This window comes from Sebastes fasciatus, chromosome 16 (genome assembly GCF_043250625.1).
Source record: "Sebastes fasciatus isolate fSebFas1 chromosome 16, fSebFas1.pri, whole genome shotgun sequence".
Classification (NCBI taxonomy): Eukaryota; Metazoa; Chordata; class Actinopteri; order Perciformes; family Sebastidae; genus Sebastes; species Sebastes fasciatus.
The window spans coordinates 13405003-13424728 of record NC_133810.1 but is presented as its reverse complement, the minus strand read 5'-3'; the positions used below and the strand labels follow the sequence as shown (position 1 = coordinate 13424728).

Here is a 19726-nt window from a genome sequence, read left to right as displayed (position 1 = left end):
CCTTTGTTTCCTTTTCCTTGTCTCAACCTGTTTCTGGCTATGTACAGCGTGTATAAGCTCTACTGTTTCCACCTGGACAACATTACAGCTACACCAAAGGCCCAATTCCAATCCGGTCCCTACACCCTCCCACTCCGGGACGGCGTGATCTCCGTTTGTAGTCACACTCAATGAAGCACCCTTCTTTAAGATGGAGGGTATAAATACAGCAGCCACTTTAGGACGAACTTCCCGCTCTCCAGCAAGTAAATAAATCAATATCAGAATCAGAATTACTTTATTGATCGCCGGAGGGATATTGAGTTACATTTTACTCCCAGTCTAGAATAGAAATATAGAAGTGGAAGTGGGTAGGGAGATGGTGTAGGGGAGGGTTTGGAATCGGGGCCTAAATGTTGTTTCCCGGTGGAAGACAGGTTTCAGAGCGCAGTGGTGCTGTTGTTGCGTTGTGTCTGAAAGGGGCGTTCGGTGAGTGAGAGATGGAGAGTACTAACGGAAAGAAATACTCAAGCAGGGGCAAAAAAATGAATGAATGAAAACTGATGAATATTAGCCTAGTTTATACCAGAGATTCACACAAGTTTGTGTCAGAGGGGCGAATTATTCTGTTTTCTTTACTGAGAATTAAAAGTAAAATAAAAAGTAGGCCTATTTAACATAAAATGCCGCTGCAGTGTATTTATTATTTTGTTATTTTCATTCTTTAAAAGTCACCAGAATGCAGGAAACAAAGTCTCTAAAACTCACATTTTTCACGTCGAGGACCCACCCAATTTGGTTTTGCAATCCTCTGTATATTTAAGGACTCAAGGTTGGGAAGTATGGACGGGGGACCCTGGGATGAAATCTTATCAAATGGGGGACTGTGGTCTATTTTGTGTCAGTTTAGGGGTCCTTGAAGTGAAAAAGTTTGGGAACCACTGCTCTAAACAGCTGGTTTAATCTCTAATATTGGTGAATACCAGACTCAAAGCATCAACTCAGGTACAGATGGGTGAAAAAAAAAATCAACAAAACAAGACAATAACTTCTTTAGAAAGAGTTTATTTAGTGCATTTCTAGTTTGTCCACGGCAGGAACCAAAATATGAAGTTAATCTGTGCTCCCATTGGTCGAGGTGGTTTTGGGCTCTGGTCCAACACCATTGGTCCATTCATATTCTGGTGCAATACTATTGGTCCAGTAGTGTTCCAACCAACACCCTCCCATTGGTTCACTAGTGTTCTGGTACAACACTGTTGGCTCACTAGTGTTCTCTTTAGGTCGGGAACACGCAAGACCAGGAAAAACCAAAAATTAAAAACGGCATGCTGCTACTGAGCAGAGGTCCACAAGCTTCCATGCAACAACAAACAAACAAACAGCAAGGGACAACGACGACAAAACGGAAAGATAAACAACGGCATTGCTTGTAAGAAGTAAGCATGGAAGCATATACAGTAAACCTTATTTTAACCTGCTAAAGCCCTCAGGAGGTTTGTCTGATATACAACAGATCTTAAAAAGGTAAAATCCCCCCCCACAAGCCCTCCCCCCGGACACATGCATGCGCACCCACTCGCTCTCTCTTGCCCACACACACTCACACAAACACACACACACGCACACACAGGCGCACCTGCATGCAAAACAAAAGATCAGTCCTCATAAGTGTACAAGGAATACATTTTTAAAAATATGACTTAACCCCGTGAGCTCTGTGTAAACATAGCATATGGTAGAATAGATAAAGACTCCCTTCCTTCCTTTGTCACTCTGACCTTTCTCGCCGCTTTCGCCGCAGTAACTTTAGTTAATACTTGGACTCTTTGGTTCTCAGTAACAGTCTGTTTATCTGACTATATGTGACTGACTGACTCTCTCTTATCCATCCCTATTTTTTCTTTACTCCTTCTCCCTCACCTTGTTCTGTTCTGTCTGGTTAGGATATACAGTAGGAAGAGTAGTCGAGGGAAGAGATTCACAGGTCCCGTCCCTCTGCAGACCAGAGCAGCAGAGCCAGACGGATTGATTGTCCTTGATTTTATTTACATCACAGTCAGTCACAGTGGGCTCCGTTAAGTGGAAGAACACAATCCTGTCCTCCTTCGTTTTCTCCTCCTCCTCCTCCTCCTACCCCTCGACAGCCTGATGTGTGGGCATGTCGGCCTGAGATCTGTGTGCGAGTGTATGTGTGTCTGTGTGTCTGTGTGTCTGTGTGTGTGTCTGTGTGTGGGTGTGTGTGCGTGTGTGTGTGTTTGAGGTGTGTGAGGGGTGGGGGGGCTAGGATAAGTCATTGTTGCTGGGCGACTTCCCTCCGCCGTTGAGTAGGGCCGAAGCGCTGCGACTCTTTGTCGGTGTGCCGCTGCCTGACCGGGAGAGTTCTGTCAGGTCGTGGAGAGAGGGCTCCCTATACATGGCCACTGCACACACACACACAAACACACACACACAGAAGACAAGAATCATTAATTAAATGATTAGTTAAGTCGTTGCTCTATCTGAATCACTCATGTTTGGTATGCACGCCTCGTTCTGGCAGGTACATTCAGATCCCCCGCACGTAGATAACGGAGAGGTTTTGCTTTATCAAAAGTCTAATTAATTCTGGTTTTAGAACAAGTTCGGACTAAACCACCAAAGGGGGAATGTAATGTAATGATCCAGAAAACCATAAGTAATGATGATCTCTAGTCTTAAACAATAAATTACAACAATTATTTGAACTTATCATGAGACAGCGAAAACAAACTATAATGCATTATTGACGTAAATCACCTTTTAAATTGCAGGCGTGTTAGCCTATTTACACACCCTGCAGGTATGCGGAGCAACATTTGCATTCATTTGGAGTCGTGTTTGTGCGAAATGCTCCACTATGTTCACCAGCGAGTCGCCTTCTTTGTCTGTCTGCTGTTTGGTGCTGGGCGGGTCGCGTACAGCGGGGTTTTTTAGAGCCTTTTCACTGAAAACAGTTGCCTTTCATTTTAGTGAGAGTAGTCATGTGATCTGTAGTTAATATAAAACTATTGATTAATCAATCTTTATTTTTCTCTCTATTTCTGTTTTTTGCTCTTTTTGTCATTTGCTGTATTTCCCAAAAGAAATTACAGTGTGAATGTGCACTTTCTTGCATTTACGCCTCCGCTTCTGAAAAGCGAAGCCAATGCGGAGGTGCCTTAAACTTGCATTCTTTCTAACAGCCAGCAGGGGGCGACTCCTCTGGTTGCAAAAAAGAAGTCTGATTCTATAGAAATCTATGACCCTAGAAATGACCCTACTGCTCACTGGATTTATTACCTCAGTAAACATTGTAAACATGAGTTTATGGTCTCAATTGCTAGTTTCAAGTCTTCTTCAATACAGCATGATGTTCATTTAGTAAATTATGGTCCCATTTTAGAGTCAAATAGACCATAAAGCAGGGGATGCTTTAGGGCGTGGCTACCTTGTGATTGACAGGTCACTACCACAGTGTTGTCCGGGAGTTGTCTGTGTTTTCGTCTCACAACTTTAACCCTTTCACAGTGTGTTTTCTGTCCATGAAAGTTAATTGTAACATTTTAGTCACCTGAAAATGTCTTATTCAGCGTTCGGTTGTACTTAGCTCCACCCTCTCGTGTCGCTTTTGGTTGCAAAAAAAACAATGTGGTGACTCTTTAGGATGTGCTTTCATCTCTGTCTGTAAAAGTCAGGTCGTCCTTGGAAAAAATTGCATAAAATCTTTTTCTATAAAATGATAAAAGATGAGTTCAGGAAACTGAGTGTAAGTGGGCTATAAATTAGTACACCAAGATAGATTATTTTCAGCTGATAGTTTGAGTTTTGAGTAATACGCTCTGAAAGTCATGAATAATGCACCTGCATATCTACATCTATTGTGAACATGTGTTTGTGTTTACAGTATGTTGATCCCGAAATACAGAAGGATCTTGTTATCTTCACATAAGAGACAACCCTGTTTGTGACGTGCCTCAATGAGTAGATGTCAAGGCAGTATTTACTAAGGTTCCTGTTTAATCAGGACTTCAGTTTACAGCAAAATTAGTTTTATATTGCCATCAAAACTTGTGAGGTGGTGTGAAGGCTGGCTTGGCTCTCTGGTGTGGCATACCAGCGTGCAAGTGGTAAATAACATGCGATCTCCCCGTCACCCGTGCATGATCAGACGATCTGTTGCACCTGTGCTCCATGTAGATTTCACCTGCCACTCTAATCTACACTGCCACCCGTGGTAAACTTGATGCAGGCTACAAATATAAACAAACGTAATTAATGGCTCCTACTGTTGCCACGTAGACGCCGCCGTCAATCAAAGCACACCTGCAGAGTCCTGATGAAGCAGATTAGCTTTTCAATGTTAACTTTGATACACAATAATTAAGGATGTTTTTCCCCCCATCATTAACGTTGATTGTTGCTTCTTTAATCATGAATATTTAAAGAGCCCCTCCAGATATGTTTTAAAGGGCTGAAAAACCCCGATGTTCTCAATCAGCTTCCTGCTATGAATGATGGGATCCAACATGAACACACTATTTTCTGTTTTCAGTTTCGGTTATTTGACGTTAGATATTTGTGGTTTTGTCCTTGGTTTTCTCACTAGTTTTGAACAGGCCGGGCTCAGTTGGAAAAATGTGATGGCACATATTTTGTTGTATAAAGGGGCTCAAGGCTACGTTCGCTGCTATTAGCATAACACACCCGAATCTCCTACTGAACTGTTGGCGGTCAAGTTGTATTGTGGGTAACGTAGGTGCCAGGGTTTGACGAGGAAGAAGAATGTGTAGAATTAAAAAAAGACGATATCTCTGGTTTTGCTGCGTCGATTTTGATATTTAGCATTGTCTATTGTGAGTCTGACAGTATTATAGGAGTGCAATGGTAAATCAGTGGAGTACTCCTTCAGTAAATAATACCTAAGGATGTTGTTTTTTTTATCTCTGGTTACTGGGATTACTGGTTGCACATAAAATGTTGTTTCTTTGAATGATAATTTGTCTGATCAATAAACTACTGTACTTACAAATTTAAAAAAAATGACATCTACGCGTTCTCCCTCACTGAAAAATCCAGAATCAATGAATAGTCCTCTGCAAATATGTTTAATTTTAAAGGATAACTTTGGTATTTTTCAACCTGGAACCCTATTTTCCCATGTTTTTGTGTCTAAGTGACTAATGGGGCCAACACTTTTTGAAATTGGTCCAGTATTGATGGAGAACGCTGCAGACAGCAGCCGCTAAACGGGCTGTAATGTAATCAGTTGGGGCAACCTGGTACTGTCATTTTACGTCCACTAAAAACGCTCGTTTTTGCCACTGACAGGCTCTGATTGTTATTATAAGAGTCTGACAACATTATGGAAAGAACCCTACAGAGGAATAAATCCTTTTTCTTACCTTTCGCTTTCTGTTTGTTATTGTGTCATGTGAATTGTTGCCGGAAGACAACGGTGGAAATGTGAGTGAGAGAGGAGCGCCACGGGACACTGGTGTTGTCAGAGTTTGTTGTGTTGGACTACAGAAAGCGTACAATAGCTTAGTGTTATCTCAAATATTTTCATGTCATGGCTGAATATTTAGATGATGTCGACAATGTGGAGACGACGCGACATTTCAGAGCGAGACGTTTCCGAGCGAGACACACAATAACAAACCGGATCAAGCAAAAACATGAGAAAAAGGTTTTATTTCTCTGTAGGGTCCTTTCCATAATATAATCAGACTCCTATAATAACAATCTGAGCTTGTCAGTGGCAAAAACAAGCACTTTTAGTGGACGTAAACTGATTTTGCCAAATTGCCCCAAATGATTACATTACAGCTTGTTTAACAGCTGGCGTCTGCAGCGTTCTCCCTCAATACTGGACCAATTTCAAAAAGTGTTGTCCCTGTTAGTCACTTAGACACAAAAACATGGTGAAATAGGGTCCAGGTAGAAAAATACCAAAGTTATCTTTTAAAAGTTTAACACAAGATGAATCCTGGAAGCTTCAAGTTTCCATCACACGTCTGTAAGTTTAATATTGGACCACGATTGGCTTCCAAACAAGTTGTGGTGTCACAAAATCCTGCTTGTATGTTCACGTCTTAAATTGAGATCTAAGGTGAGCGCAGAGAAACTTTCCCTCTTTGGCAGATGAAAGTGAAAACAGCTTTCTAGTGTCAAACTATCTTCAAAGAGTTGAAGAGAGAGTGGAAAGCCATTTCCACTGCTGGGGATAGTAACTACAAAGAACTTACACTGATACTCTTTGGTAATTGGGGGATAGCTACGGGGGAAAACAAAATCGTTATCCTGTTTTGGTTACACAATGGTTGACGCACTTCCCTTGTGCTGTAAATCAAGCCTTGAATTTTCCCAGGAGATCGTACCCGGTGGCAGACAGATGGTGTCATTATTCTATAGAAATTGCAATGTGCGATCAACATTTACTTCATAATGATAAGTTAAAGCAACAAAAACAAGTTTTCTGTTGCTTTTAAAGGTGTTTGGGTTTCGAAATGAATGTCTGTTGCTGCCTGTGAGATGTTGTGCTACTGAGTAGTTTAGTGCGGTTGACTCTCCTACTATAGTTACCTTTGAGCGGTTTCGGTATGAAGTGTGCTGCGGCCTTGTTCTTCTTGACGTGGTTCCCCTTCATGATCCCGCCCTCCTTGTTGAGTCCGAGGTACCAGGCCCGACCCGAGGCCTGCTGCCGGTACAGCATGGAGGAGTAGGTGACGTAGTAGTTCTCAAACACCGACTCCTTGAACTTACACTCCGGGGTAAAATGTTCCTGAGGGGGAAAGTGCGACAGATATTATAAGTAATCATAAAGGAAAGGAGACAGGAAGGTGATGAAGAGGTGGGGGCGTTAGCCGCAGAGCAGGAGCTGAGTCACAGAAGTTAGTAATGGCAACTCCATTAAAAAGTCTTCAATCATCCCTCCATATTGCCATCAGTGCGTTCATCCATCAGCCGGGGCCGCTGTTTGAATCATTATCTCGGCCGGGCGGTAGGTAGGTAGTCTCCGAGAACAAACTGCACCAACTTAGGACAGCTGAATTAGCATTTCCTTATTCCTGCATCGCCATAGCAACCGGCTACTCCCTTGAATACCAACCAGCCCGCTGAGAGAGAGAGAGATGGGTCCCAGGTTGCCGGGGGAAACGGAAAGATACGGAAAGGATGCTCTTTCTCTCTGTCGTCCGTTAATGAATTTTAATCAAGTTTTGTATGATCTTCAAAGAGATTCAGCACCAACAGACGGACATATGTGTGTATGTGTCTATAAGTGTGTTTGTGAGAAGATGGAACGAGTGATACGAGTGTTATGACTGACACAAAGCATCCCGGGCTGGACATGATGGGCCAGATATTGTGGTGGTGGCAGCTGTTATTACTTCAAGGCCGTTTTTCTATTTCCTCTTTTGTTAGTTTCGTCTTTTAGTCTCGCAGGCTTTGGATCGTTGGAAGTGCGTGTTATTTTTGTTGTTGTTATTGCATCTACGCCACCCACCGTCACGCTAAAGTGAGGCACTTAGTGCACCGCCTTCTGACTGGGCTGAGAAATATATATTCACAGTGGGGATGCATGTGTAAAATCTAGCTGGGACAGGAATAAAAAAATAAAAAACAAATGGAGAAAAAGTTCCTCTCAAAGGATGACTGAAGGGAGATAAACAAAAGGATGATCTGTAATCAATCCTGTGAAGCCACAATATCAGTAGATGGATAAAGGAGGGATTATAACACCCAGTGGCAGCTGATGCACAAGGCAACACTGTAGTTAAAGTATTGATGTGATGATAGGGTGATAATGAGACTGGTCACACTGAGAGCTGCTGCTTCATTACTCAACCCGACCCAAAGAAGACATCTCCGTCCCTAATGGTCTGTAATGATGATGATGATGGTGGTGGTGTGTGTCTGGGAGAGTGTGGTGACCTACAGAGGTGTAGAGAAAGCCTTCGTTGTTCATTGCCAGATAGAGTTTGGTCTGGACGCCCTGGATGGCCACCACACGAAGCCCCACCGGGATCAGGTTGAACACAGCTACGTATGCACACACAAGCACACACACACAAACAGCAAACAAACACACAGTGAACACAGAGGAAAAACAGAGAGAGAAATCCTCATCAATATCAATGTAGCATCTGGTGTGATGACACCTCTATTTTGACACAGAGAAAGCTATTTTACAAGGTCAGTGAGGCGCTAAGGCCACTGAATTGCACTAACGATTGAGTGTCTGGCATTAAAGCGTGGGATGAAAAGAGTTAGAATTAGTAAAAGGCACGCAGCGAAGCAAAGCAGGGTCTGGAAAACATTTAGCAGTGCAAGGACAAGTGCAAGTTTCATGAGTAAAGCCACAGAGTTTACAGATATTTCCACCATTATAAATGAATATATTCCTTGTGATTTTTAGGTTGTAGTGGGCTCAGTTTTAGAGCTAGTAAGAAAGCGAGTATAGAAACTGTCATGGCCATTTTCAAAGGGGTCCCTTGACCTCTGACCTCAAGATATGTGAATGAAAATGGGTTCTATGGGTACCCACGAGTCTCCCCTTTACAGACATGCCCACTTTATGATAATCACATGCAGTTTGGGGCAAGTCATAGTCAAGTCAGCACACTGACACACTGACAGCTGTTGTTGCCTGTTGGGCTGCAGTTTGTCATGTTGTGATTTGAGCATATTTTTTATGCTAAATGCAGTACCTGTGAGGGTTTCTGGACAATATTTGTCATTGTTTTGTGTTAATTGATTTCCAATAATACATATATACAAACATTTTCATAAAGCAAGCATATTTGTCCACAATCATGTTGATAAGAGTACTAAATACTACCCTTTAAGGTACATTTTGAACAGATAAAAAATGTGCGATAAATCTGTGATTAATCACGATTATCTATGGACAACCATGCGATTAATAGCGATTCAATACTTTAATCAAATGACAGCCCTATTATTTACATTAGCATGTGTCAACTGTGTTTTCTATCAACCAATTAATCATTCAGTCTATGAAATATCAGAAGTTAGTGAAAAATGACCCAAAGGTGACGTCTTAAAATGGCTTGTTTTGTTTGAGCAGTATGCAAAGATAATACATTTACAATCATATTAATTATTTAAGAAGCTGAAATCAGAGCAAGCAATGATCAAAACTGTAATTGAATCATTTTATATCAATCAATTATTCAACTAATTGATCACTCATCTAATCTAAGCGGCGAAGTGCAGCCTGCGGCGAGCTGCCATGCAACGTCTATGGAAAGCTGCGGCGGCCGCTCCTGAGCTCAGCGAGCTGCGGCCGTTTGATTCTGCGGCAAAGTGCAGCCCAATTAAAAGTTAGCCAATCAGTAAACAGATCCTGTGACTCCTGTTACATGTTCACCTACGTTACAAAGAATTTTTTCGTGCCTGAAACACATTAACACGCCTCCCGGCTGCAGAAAAATTTAATTATTGTGGAGAGCCGCACTTCACCGCTGCCTGGTGTGAATTCGGCGTTAGAGGACACAAATGTCCAGGTCAAAAACCTGCCATAAAATTATACATTATTATTTTCCACTTTCACTGAGTTAAATCTTTTGACCAATCATAATTATCCATTATGCCATCATTACTACCACATTTTCATTCATTTTCATAATTTTAATCCTTTAAATGCCAGTTTGTTTACATAATGCCAACTGTTGTTTTTATGGGAGCATTTTTTTTTTAAAAATTCTGTGTACAGGTGGAATTTTTTTTATTTTTTGTGCAGTGGCAGATTAAAAAAAAAATTAAAAAATCCCACTTGTTACCTTAGAGGACAGAATGTCCCCTTCCTAAAACGGCAATAAAAATATCATATTTTAATATTGTTTTCCACTTTCACAGAGTTAAATCATTTAACCAACTTCAGTCCTGATCATAACTACCTAGTGGTGTAAGTCCTCAGATCTTTTACTTAATTAAAGTAGAAATACAACAGTCTAAAGATACTCTGTTACAAGTAAATGTCCTGCATTCAAAATGTTATAGACGTATTTAAAGGGACTATTTGTAACTTTCAGAAATGCTTGTTAACAGCGACACCTGTGGCCGTTAAGTCAACGAAAGTCAGCGTCGGGTTCGCGCTTGCTCGCTCTAAATATATCTGAACGAGCATCGCTCAAAACAGTGAGGCGACACACGTCAGCTAAAACCACAATACGATGTTCATCGATGTGGAGCCAATTTTAGATACTTTGTATACTACTATGTAGATTAGTAGTAAAGTACCGTATCATATGTTTTTTATGTTAAAAGTAACTGTGTCAGACAAATATTAAAGCAGTAAAAAGTATTTCACCCTGTGATATGGTGGAGTAGAAATATATAAAGTAAAATGGAAATACTCAAGTAAAGTACAAGTACCTCAAATTGTACTTAAGTACAGTACTGGAGTAAATGTACTTAGTTACATTCCATCACTGTAACTACCAAATATTCATTCATTTTCATAATTTTAACCCTTTAAATGTTTGTTTACGTAATGCCACTGCTGAAGAAGAAAAAAAACACAAAACATGTAATTATTTTCCGTATACTAAATGCTAGGAGAACTGTTTATTTTCTCGCAGTCTGGGATATGTCAATGATTAGCAACAACATTGATTTTGATGCATTTCATCAAACACATAAAACAGTCGCAGCAACCCGAGTGGAAACCAGGAAAATAACCTCACAGGTTTCACCTATCTGGTGGAAAATAGTAAAAACTACAATTTTGAAGCCAGGGCTCTAGATTTAAAGCCCGACAATGTACGATTTATGCTGTAATAGCCAATGAATCAAAACAATGTGATTTTACTGGGTTTCAATGGGGACACTTTTGTCCTTAAGGGTCTGAGTGTCAGTATTTTGGCTACATGGTTTATTATAGCCTTATTATAGGAGCTGAAGCTCCAGCTCCAAAATTCGACACACCCTTGCCAAAATGTATTCCACATGCACATTAACACAGCTAAAATGATAAGAAGCCAAACATGTCCCTAGTGAGGCACAAGGGTTGAACCGTGTTAAGCTGATTGGGTTCCACACTCTTAATACATTACAGTGAATATGAAATTAAAGGAACAGTGTGTAACATTTCAGGGGATATATTAGCAGAAATGGAACATAATATTCATGCCTATGTTTTCATTAGTGTATAATCACCTGAAACTAAGAATCGTTGTGTTTTAGTTAGCTTAGAATGAGCCCTTCATATCTACATAGGAAGCGGGTCCTCTTCACGGTGTCCACCATGTTGCTCTGTCATGTTTCTACAGTAGCCCAGAACGGACAAACCAAACACTGGCTCTGCGGTAACGTGAGCCGCAGAGTGTAATACCTTGGCATCGCCAGCTGCCGTCTGACTTCCATTGCTCCCTAAAGTAGTGTTATTATGGTTAGGATGGCTCACGTTACCAAACTCTTGGAAAGACAAGAGTGAGCAGAGGGGTACTCGGTTGGTTGCAAACTGCAACCACACCACTAGATGCCACTAAATCCTATAAACTGTCCCTTTTAAAGCACAGATTGTTTGATTTAATTTAAATGTATTTCCAGGCATGTCAGATGAACACATAAAGCATTTGGTAACAAAATTATTATAGATTTAATCATATACACAGGTGAAAATTGTCACAACCCTGATTTTATATACCATATTTGTTGTTGTTTTTGTTGTTTTATCCGCTGGTGTGCATTCAGTAGACTATTATTTCTATGTTTCTACAGTAAAAGCTCTGTAGCAGGGACATAATTATTCCGGGCATTGATGATGATGAGCCAGGCCTTCGCTTAATTACACTCATTTAGCCGACCATGTTCTTTATAATGACTGCGGTTATATGGAGACGTAGATTACATAGATTATCCATTGAAAGCCAGTCACGCTCGTCTTATTTGACGTGGGTGGACGTTTACATGATGTATATAATCATATAATTGAAGAACATGCTGCCTTTGTAGCCGCGTCTTTCTCTTTCTTGTGTACACACACAACAGTCGGTGGCCTGAGAAGTATAGCGGAGATGAATGCCTGACGCCGGCAACGCCAACTGTGCACGATGAGGAGAGTGATTGCCGTCTGAACCACAACAGCAGAATCCAATTAGCCGTATCAATCATGCGTCGTATAGCCCGTGTGTGTGTGCGTGTGTGAGGAAGAGAAAATGTGTTCACTTGATCATTTTAGTATCTTTTGCAATGTGCATCCTGTGGATATTTAATCTTATTTCTTTAAAACATTTAACACAGATAGATTGCCATGATACTATCTGACATTTGGAGGAAAAACTGCCACCAGTTTCCTAATTAAATGAACACTTGACGTGTTGGTGAGCGAATGTCTGAGATTAAATTCCCCACATCAGACAGATTTCCACAGAATGAAGTGTATCATTAAATTGGATTTAAACTGGTTTGGGATGATGACACCAAAGCGGGTACATGGGAATTAAACTAAATCAGACCTCGCTGGATATTGAACCTTCGATATGTTGCTATTGTACCTTGCAGTAATGTTGAATATCAAAAGAAAGTGTGGTTTCAGTCTAATATGGGTTTATCTCCTTTTATCTGCCCTTATACGTAAAGCAAATTGAGGGATTAAGATATGGTTCAACCTGTGCTGTCTCTGATTTTCAGTTTATTTCTCTATACTAGGACAGAAAAGCATTTAACTTGTATTTCTAAAACTATATATATATACCATTTATGGTAACTAGGGCTGCTCAATTAATCAAAATATAATGGAAGTCACAATGTGGCCTTCTGCAATTTTCAAAAAGCAGTATTTGTTAAAGGTGAAATGTGTGTCAAAATACCATTTTAAATTAAATGTTGTGGTGCTGCAGAGATGTCCTGACCTACACATCATATACTATAGACTTAAGAAAACATCTTTGTTTGGTACAGATAGCCGCAAAAATCACACCATAATCATTTAAATGTTTTTCAATGAAAAATGAGAATAATGATGTGAAAGTTATCATTCCCTCTAATATCGCAAATCATATCGCAATTGCATAATCAGTCAAAATAATCGCAATTAGATATTTTTTTCAAAATCGTGCAGCACTAATGATAACTAAAGTTATCATAATCATAAGTCGACTGACAGAAAATTAATCTGCAATAATCTGAATAATAATAGATTGGTTGTTTCAGTCAGTTTCCCAAGCAAAAACATTAAATATTTGTGGGTTCCAGCTTTTCAAATGTGATGATTTGATGCTTTTCTTTGTCATTTATGATAGTAAATTGAATTTAGTTTTTAGTTTGGACAGTTGGTCGGATAAAAACAAGCATTTTGAAGATGTCACCTTGACCTCTGGGTCATTATGATTCACCATTTTCTGACATTTTATAGCCAAAACATTAAATCAAATAGTCGAGAAAGTTGAACGAAAATAATGATAGTTGCAGCACAAGTTGTTTTTTTTCTTAATATAAGGCAAGAAGATCAGTGGATATGGAAACATTTGGATGATATAGTTTTCTGAAGGCCTGAGTTGGACTCACCATAGGTGCTGTCTTCATCCTTGGTTCCATCAATGGTGCCATCAGGCTGCATCTGCAGCTGGAAGCCCTGGCTACTGGAAAGCCTGGTCACAATGCCCTTTAACTGGGGCTCTGAGTGGAGCAGAGGACAGGAGACACATTATTATCTGCATTATCCCCGTCGTATGATCACATGTATCGCATCCAGCTATCACCAAGAAGCCGGAAGTATCAGAGGAGGAGGAGGAGAAGCTGTTCAGATTTTTTTTAAAAACACTGGACCTTGAGGCACCAATGTCGATCCTTGACCCCTGCACACACTGTGGCGCACATACAAATCAGAGAACAACTGACAGATGTGACATGATAACAAGGAGCAGCAGCTCAAGCTCTGATTCCATCTCCATCCACAGACACTTTTGCTTGCAGGACAACACAAAGTTATTCACATGTTTTGTGGATGTCATGCAACAGGATTAACTCCTGAGCCACTGAGCCAGAGGAAGGGTGGCCAATGATGAAGTGATGAAGGACAACCAGCCTCAGTGATGAGAGGAAATTGGTGTTGGTTGGTGGTTGGTGGTGATGATGATGCTGCTGGTGGTGGTGGTGGTGATGATGATGCTGATGCTGCTGGTGGTAGTGGTGGTGGTGATGATGCTGCTGGTGGTGGTGGTGATGATGCTGCTGGTGATGGTGAAGATGGTTTGAGGTGGTGATGATGATGCTGGTGGTGATGGTGAAGATTGTTTGAGGTGGTGGTGATGATGATGCTGCTGCTGGTGGTGGTGAAGATGGTTTGAGGTGGTGGTGGTGGTGATGATGATGATGATGATGATGATGCTGCTGGTGGTGGAGGTGAAGATGGTTTGAGGTGGTGGTGGTGTCTCCCCTCCACTCTCAGACCTGGTGGTCGCCTTCTCTTCCGTTTCTTCCTCGATCCAAACAGTTTGACCCGTGAGAACACGTTCAGCTTGCTCGGCTTCTCGTTGGCGCCTTTGCTGTTGCTCGGGCTGCCGGTGCCTTGCCGGCATTGGTTCGACTTCTCCCGCTCCCTCGCCTGCCGCTTCTGGCGGATCAGCGAGTTGGCGATAGCCGCTGCCCGGGACATGTTGCCCCAGTGGAGTGTGCGCAAGGCTGCGCGTCCCGGTGGGGAGGGATAGGGATGCTGGAGGGGGGGTGTTCTCGGATAAGGCGGTGGTGTGGTGTGTAAGGGAGAGGGGGGTCTACACCACCCACGGCTCAGTTCGCATCACACACTGGCCGCTGCAGTCTCGTGTTTGTAAAAAAAGCGTCCAGCAGAAGGCTCCATCGGTGCGTCCGGGGCGCGTCATGGAAGAGTCGTGAAACAAATCCAGTAAACCAGTGAGTGCGCGTTATTATAACGACACCGCCTCACACGTCCCTCCACAATGAGTGGCACAAGCTGTCTGGTAATCCCCCACCTCCCCTCCCCTCAGGTGATCCTCCTGGCTGTCCCGAGAGAGAGAGAGGAGCTGGAGGAAGAAGAGGATGAAGAGGATGATCCAAGTCCCGCTTCCAAGTCCAGGTTCCAAGTGTGCGAATCAACAGATTCTTAAAACTGGTGCGAATAAGGACACCGGGAAGGTTGTTGTTGATGCTCTCACTGCTGCAGCTGCTGCTTCCTCGTCCTCCTCCTCCTCCTCTTCTTCATCTGCTGCTCTGCACCGCATCCCCGGCGATGATTGCCCGCTCCTCGACGCCGTCCGTGACAGAAATGCAGCAGCAAACGGGATGTTTGTCAATGAAACTAGTGAGGCTCAGTGGGGAAGGGAACATGATGCATGCAGCCGAGCCGTTCATAAAACTGCTGCAGCCCTGCCCGCCCAGAGGAGGAAGAAGAACGAGGAGGAAAGGGGGTGGAGGATGAGGAGGAGAAGGAGGTGGTGGGGGTGTGTGTGGGGGGGATGCATGTGTGTACGTGTTATGTGAGGGGGTCGGATGGTGTTGGGGGTGTGATGAAGAGCAGCTCTTCCTCACATGGCACCTGTAGCCCCTGAACCCCACGTGGCATGATATTTACATGTTACACTGATATGTGATAGGCAGGGAGATGATGGAGAGAGATGGAGAGAGAGGAGAGGGGGGGTGTAATATAGGAGGAGGAGGAGTGAGATGAGAGAGGAGAGAGGAGACAGGCAGGTGAATTAATGAGAGGAGGAATAATGGAAAAGGGGGGCGGAAGGGAGAAAATTAGATATGGAGTGTGTGTGTGTGAGAGAGAGGAATAACCTACAAATGGATTGGCGAAACGAGAGAGAGAGTAAAAGGCTGGAGAAAGCAGATATATGATGAGGCATGAAGAAATAAAGTACAATATGAGGAGTAATGACAGAGAAATGGTGAGTGTGTGTGTGTGTGTGTGTGTGTGTGAGAGAGAGAGAGAGAGAAAGTGGATAAAGGAGGGGCTTTTTCATCTGGTTTGGTGCAGAGGTTCACCACTGCTGAAAGGCTGCAGCGTGCAAGAACGGAGACAGTCCGGATGTTGGATGTCACACCAGAGCAGATGCGCACACACACACACACGGCAGCGATTCATGCATGTCGACTGGCCGCATGAGGAGGAGCAGAAGAACAGATGCACAGCTGTCAGATACAGCTGCAATGGCGCATGGCGACTCCAACTGGTCCGGAGGAAGGACGAGCGGCGGACAAAGAGCCCCGGCGGACTCACATGAGTGCAGGTCGACCGACCTGTGGCACCTGGCGCCGAGCAGCAGCAGGCAGGCAGACAGAGCCGATGCGTGCTGTTCGCCCAGTGGAAAAGGTAGTGAAAATCGATGGCTGGAGAGCGAGAGGATGTGGTGAGCAGTAAATTACACGACTGAAGAGGAGGAAAAAACTCAGTAAGCTGCAGCCCCGCTGTGAGAATAAGCCGGTGGGTGGAGGAGAAAGTGATGGACCGTGTGGAAAGAAACTGGGGTCACGACCTGGTCACTGAGGTGGAACCTTTAGCTTGTCCTTGACTGGAGGAGGTGGAGATGCACCTATGGTCTTCTGGTTATAGGTAAGACCCTTGGAAATGTACAAATAAATATAGTTTAGGCAGCTCAACCCACATGCTGTGCAGAGACTGCAGAGACGACTTCTCAGATTTCTTAACCAAATCTGTCATCTAAAACATCAAAACACAAACATGTCCAACCACTGTAATGCAACGACTATAGGGAGAGCTATAGATCTTCATCTTTCATTTATGAGCTCCTCATGCTTTTAAACACCACGTGCCCCTATAAAAGCAAAGCCATACAAACAAGAGGTATACTAAATGTACAAACACCACCAACTCTCACCCTTTAGCCTTAAATCAGCGCAATGATAAATTGAAATGTAACAGAAAAGACGTGTGAATCAATAAGTGAATCGATGGAGACAAATAAGCAGCCAAATAACACAGAGGGAAGATCCACGATTAGAGATATATCCCAGTTAAATAAATGGAGAGACTAATTACAGAATAAATGAATTAAAGTCTAGGTTGTTGCATTTACACAAATGAAAATAAGAGATTTAAAAGATACATTTGATCTGTTGCATCTGTTTTCTATGGTTAAAAGCCTGAAAGCTTCTATAGAGAGGGGAAGTCCCGCCCCTTCTGGTGGACCGCCATTTTGGAAAAAATGCGTACGGTAGTCAACGGCGAGAGACAAATATTTTTTTGATCCCGTTTGAATCACGCCACGAATCACATGATGTTTGTCAATTTAAAAGATAATTTTGCAAGTTAAGAAAGTCGCAGTTTGTCGTAGGCTTGTCGTAGGCTTGTCGTATGCTTGTCTTAGGTTTGTCGTAGGCTTGTCCTAGGCTTGTCGTATGCTTGTCTTAGGTTTGTCGTAGGCTTGTCCTAGGCTTGTCGTAGGCTTGTCGTAGGTTTGTCGTAGGCTTGTCGTAGGTTTGTCGTAGGCTTGTCCTAGGCTTGTCGTAGGCTTGTCATAGGCTTGTCTTAGGCTTGTCGTAGTTTTGTCGTAGGTTTGTCAAAGGCTTGTAGTAGGCTTGTCGTAGGCTTGTCGTAGTTTTGTCGTAGGCTTGTCGTAGGTTTGTCAAAGGCTTGTCGTAGGTTTGCCGTAGGTTTGTCGTAGGTTTGTCGTAGGTTTGTCGTTGTATCATTTAGTTTTGTGTGAAGCCGCTCTGTGAACTACATCTCTCGTCTCACACAATATACGTCACCAACGCTAGCCAGCTAGCTAACTTATCTATGTTCCACGCACAAATGAACGTTTCCTGGTGTGTTTCATCCAGCGACTCCTGGTCTTTTTATCAGCTGAGAAGTGAAAGAACGATCAGACCCGTTGCTGGTGTGAGTACATCCCAGTACAAACCACACAGGCATCGTATAGCTTCAGCGAGAGAGACGTCACTTGCGCGACTTTTGGGTGTGTCGTCTTTCTAATTATGTATTTTCACAGTCTGATAACAGTTTTTACAACCAACTGAGACTTTCTTGATTTGCAAAATGATCTTTAAATTGACAAACATCATACTGTCTGTGTGATTCATGGCACAATTCAAACAGGATCAAAAAATACTTGTCTCTCACAGTTTGTATTTTTTCCAAAATAAGGTCCCGTGTTGGTCAACCGGAAGGGCGCCTCTCTATATGGTTTGGTTGGAGCTCCGTAGCGCCCCCTACAGGCTGTATAATCCGACAAAAAGAGGTTGGAGCAGAGGGAGTTAATCTTTACAGAGAAAAGTACAGTATATACATACAGCAAATATCCAGAGAGAGAGAGAGAGCCCTTATGTGTTTATGTGATTCTCAGTGTAACCCTGAATGCCAGTTAGAGTATAATCACAAACACAGCAGCACGCGGCAGCATTCATAGTAAAGATGAACAACAAAGCGCTGAAGCCTTTAGAAGGTCGACCAGTGAACAGTGATGCTTGTTTACAACATTAAAGAACTATGAAATTGACGTATTTCCCTATTATTTTTTGGGGATATTTGAGTTAAAGGGCAACTACGGCCAGTTTCAAAATCCATTCATGTTGTTCTTATGGTCTAAGACAGTCCAAAAATATTGGTAAACATGAACAACTCTCTCCCAAATCCAAAAACTAGAGTGCTAAAACTCAAACTTGTGATGTCATAGGGTATAAAATGTGGACAGTCTTAGACCATAGGAATGACATGTATGAATTTTGAAAATGTGCGTAGTTCCTCTTTAAGGTAAAAATCTAAATATTTTTGGTTAATCTCATTTTGGTAGAGCAGACGATGAGAGAACCCGCCCTGCAGGCCGACATGGATTTTGACAGTAAAAGGATTAGTGCAAAGATCTGAGACTTTTGATTCAGGGTCTCTGATTTATTTCCCAACTGAGACTTGTGTTAAGGTCTGTAATATTTTAAAAGTTGGAGTTGTTGGAGGGAAATCTGCCCCGATAGGCCTACAAGGCCAGGATCTCAACTTCTGAAATGCTTTGAATTTATTCTCAAGGCTGCAAATCATACAGCAGAATAATACTCAGAGCCTAAATCACAAATCCATTTATAAAAAATTATAAATGTATGTATTTGAGCGCATCATGTATCCAGTTGTGGAAGAAGTCAGAACCTTTACTGAAGTAAAAGTAGTAATACCACAGTGTAGTAATACTCTGTTACAACTAAAAGCCCTGCATTCAAAATCTTACTTGAGTAAAAGTACAAAAGTTAGCATCAAAATCTACTTAAAAGTAAAATTATGCAGAATGACCCATGTCAGTCTGTCTGGTTATGGTGTGGCAAATTTTAAATATTTAACTGTTGGACATCTACAATAACATATACATGATGTATTAGTTAATTCAGATTATTAATACAAAATATAAATCTGTAAAGTAACTAAAGCGGTCAAATAAATGTACTGTAGTGGAGTAAAAAGTACAATATTTTAAGTAGCATATAATGGAAATACTCAAAGTACCTCCAAATTGTACTTAAGTACAGTACTTGAGTAAATGTACTAAGTGTTACATTCCACCACTGCATCTATATAATAAAAGAGTTTTGTTCGGAGTGGAACATCAGCAGAAGGGTGCGCCCGCCCGGCGTTGTTCAGCACCACAGACAGCGCCTCAAGTTTTAACCGAGTTAAAAACACACCTTTTACTGAAGTTTATACCAACATTATTGACTTATTTCACTTTATAAAATCTAAAATGTAATATTTTGAGAACATGTTAAGGTCGAAGACGAACTTGACATGTAACAATCAACAAAAAGCACCGAAGCA

The 19726-nt window shown here is 42.1% G+C and overlaps 1 protein-coding gene across 3 annotated transcripts in view; it reads right to left on the bottom strand.

The window, feature by feature from the left end:
- fgf13b (fibroblast growth factor 13b) overlaps positions 1–19726 on the bottom strand; it is a 260311-nt gene that overhangs the window by 232263 nt on the left and 8322 nt on the right. The window contains exons 1-5 of one of the 3 annotated variants that reach the window (XR_012590438.1): positions 14398–15743; positions 13513–13623; positions 7916–8019; positions 6562–6760; positions 2180–2402 (exon numbers count right to left, since the gene is read on the bottom strand). Coding sequence is in view for 2 of the 3 variants with exons in the window: in XM_074611951.1 (XP_074468052.1) it covers positions 2263–2402; positions 6562–6760; positions 7916–8019; positions 13513–13623; positions 14398–14602 (759 nt within the window). In the remaining variant the exon portion in view is untranslated. Of the gene's footprint in view, positions 1–1739; positions 2403–6561; positions 6761–7915; positions 8020–13512; positions 13624–14397; positions 15744–19726 lie in introns of those variants that run through there. The other 2 variants (XM_074611951.1, XM_074611952.1) reach the window with 2 other exon arrangements.